The sequence below is a fragment of the Mandrillus leucophaeus genome, unplaced genomic scaffold (assembly GCF_000951045.1).
Source record: "Mandrillus leucophaeus isolate KB7577 unplaced genomic scaffold, Mleu.le_1.0 Scaffold80, whole genome shotgun sequence".
NCBI classification, from domain to species: domain Eukaryota; kingdom Metazoa; phylum Chordata; class Mammalia; order Primates; family Cercopithecidae; genus Mandrillus; species Mandrillus leucophaeus.
This window is the reverse complement of record NW_012108697.1, coordinates 5659042-5661665: the sequence shown is the minus strand read 5'-3', so window position 1 is coordinate 5661665 and position 2624 is coordinate 5659042. Positions and strand designations below refer to the sequence as shown.

Sequence of the window (2624 nt, the reverse complement as noted above, 5' to 3'; positions counted from 1 at the left end):
GAAGGGAGAAAGGAGTGAGTAAATCTATAACTCGGATTTGGACGGCCTGGGATTTCATCTGGCTGTGTGAAGGCACACACAGGTGCCTGCAAGTGTGTGCATGACTACGTATGTATGTGTGTCTGTGTGTAGGAGTGTTTATGTTGGGGGTGGGGAGATCTCCTGGTTACATACTGGTTCCCTTCTTCCCATTGGATTGGGGGCTTTTATTTAAGTCATAGCAACCACCACGTATGGAGACCTAACTATGTGCCAAGCATTGTGCTGGACAATTTTTGAGGTATTATTTTTCTGTGAAAAAAGTAGTTTGTTTTTATGCAGGTGCACCCAGAGACATCAAATATTTTTTTCCATTCCGGTTAAAACAGTGTTCTACTCTGTGGTAAGTCCTGAAGAGAGGCAGGGAAGGCTGCGGGGACGGGCAGGGGCGGTCCCGGCCTCGCTAGTCTCCACCTTTTATTTTGACCGGTCCGATGGCGACAGTCTCGCACTAGGACCCAGGCGCCAGAGCGCCTCCGTCTGTCCTGTAGGTTCATTCAATCTCCCATACACACAGACCCACTGCGAGACCGACACACACTCCCATACACTCACACACACAACTGCAGGCAGCGAGGCTCGGGAAGTCAGGCCGGCTCCTCGCCCCGGCGCCTTCTCCTCTCCAGCCGGCCGGGTCTCCCTGGGGGCCCGGAGCTCGGCCGGGCCGCGCAGCCCCGTTAGAGGACGAGCTCGGCGGACCCCCGTTGCTCCATGGGCAAACGCGGGCGGCCGCGCAAGGAGGCGCGCTGCGAGGGCGCGGGGCTGGCCCCCTCCGCGCCCCCGGTTGTGCCCCCCGCCGCAGCCGCGCCCCAGCCCCCGGCCCTGCCCGAGGAGCCTGCGGGGGCCAAGCCCAGGTGCCCCTTCTCGGACATTTTCAACACCAGCGAGAACTCGATGGAGAAGCACATTAACACTTTTCTGCAGAACGTGCAGATTCTGCTCGAGGCCGCCAGCTACCTGGAGCAGATCGAGAAAGAAAACAAAAGTAAGTTTGGGGGCCCCTGCTCTTCCTCGGCGCCCGGCTCTTTCTTTCTCCCCCACTTGGGCGACCCCTGTCGCGAGCTCGGCCCGTGCTCCCCCCACCCCCCCACCACACACATCCAGCCCTTGGCAGTAAAGCCGATGACACCGGAGAAAGGACACGCACGCACAAAGCTGCTAAAGATGTAACAAAGACGGGCAAGGGGGAGAGAGGGGCCTGTCGGTGCGTCGGTCTGTCCGTCTCCGGCGGGCTGGGGCTGGGAGGATGGCCCAGCGGAGGAGCGGGGGAGTGGTGGTGTTTGCTGACAACTGAGCCCAGAGCTCATCTCTTTGAGGTCGCCTTTCTTCCTTTTTTTTTTTTTTTTTTTTTTTCCGGAGCCTTCTCAGGCAGACAAGTGTTGTTTTTCTGTCGCTCGTTCCTGGGTGGGGTGGGGATTAGAAGCCGAAAGTTGGAAACCATAGGCAGAGCTCAGAGGTTCCAGAAAGAAAACACAGACACACACTACAACAATAACAACCAAACAGCTCTCCACGGCGTGGGCTCGGCTCTGTCTCTCTCTCTCTCTCTCCCTCCCTCCTACTTCGCCTTTTTCCTTCCCTCTCGCAGCAGGACTGGGCTCAGGCCATCACGTCCACGGACACAGTCCCCCAGTTGCCCTGGGGTGCCACTGCCGCCCCCCCAAAGAAAGAGGCCGGCGGGGCCAAGCAACGCCAGCAGCTCGCCCCGGACACGCCGTCCTGAGCCCGGGAAACTTGGCCGTGGGGACGCGGCTAGAAGGAAACTTTGGGATCTTGGAGAAACAATAGTTGGGGAACAAGGTGTGGGCTGTTGTGTGCTTTTTCTTGATTTTCCGAGAGACGGCTCCTGAGTGAGCGCGCAGGGCAAGCAAGGCAAACGCCTTCCTGGTCGATTTCTACCTCCCCCCCCAACCCGCCCACCCCCAGATTCACGTGGAGAATAGTGCGTGGGTGGGGGTGTGCTGGGAACCCCACCGTGGCCTGGCCTCTTTTTTTGTATTTATTTGTTTCATTTTTGCCACTACCAGCCAGGTCCCCCAGCTTTCCCCAGGCAGTCGACTCAGCGCCCTAACGGGGGCACGCGTGTGCAGCGTATCCAGCACGGTCCTCAGAATAATAGCTGTGAAAAGGAGGAAGGGAACTAGGCAGACAGACCGACAGACAGGAGGAAACCGGGATGTTTAATGTGTCCGAACAAGTAGGAAGATCAGTGAGGTGCGAGTGTGTGTGTGTATGTGTGTGTGTGTGTGTGTGTGTGAGAGAGAGAGGGAGAGAAAGAAAGAAAGAAGAAAGGTCCCGATTGCAACGTGTCAGATCTTGCAACCTTCCCCCCACCCAACACAACAACCCTCAGACACAAAAACACCATTGCTGACCGACACCCCAGGTCTTTAGGATTAAAGTAACCGTGTGTTGGCAGCGCAATTATGCAGACGCTGTAAGGCCAAAACAAGGATTTGTGTTGCGAGGTCGGTGGTGCGTTCTTTTCTTTCTCTTCTCGCCTGTTTTCCCGGAGTGCTTGGGTTGCGAGAGAGGCGCATCGCAGGCTATGCAGCCGAATCGCTTCGCAATTATTCATGCTGGGG

The 2624-nt window shown here is 57.1% G+C and overlaps 1 protein-coding gene across 1 annotated transcript in view; it reads left to right on the top strand.

The window, feature by feature from the left end:
• Nucleotides 1-472: 472 nt before the first annotated feature.
• MXI1 (MAX interactor 1, dimerization protein) overlaps nt 473-2624 on the top strand; it is an 83040-nt gene continuing 80888 nt past the window's right edge. Inside the window, exon 1 of the mRNA XM_011967548.1 lies at nt 473-1024. Coding sequence (XP_011822938.1) covers nt 751-1024 — 274 coding nt within the window. The 5' untranslated portion in view covers nt 473-750. The remainder of the gene's footprint in view (nt 1025-2624) is intronic.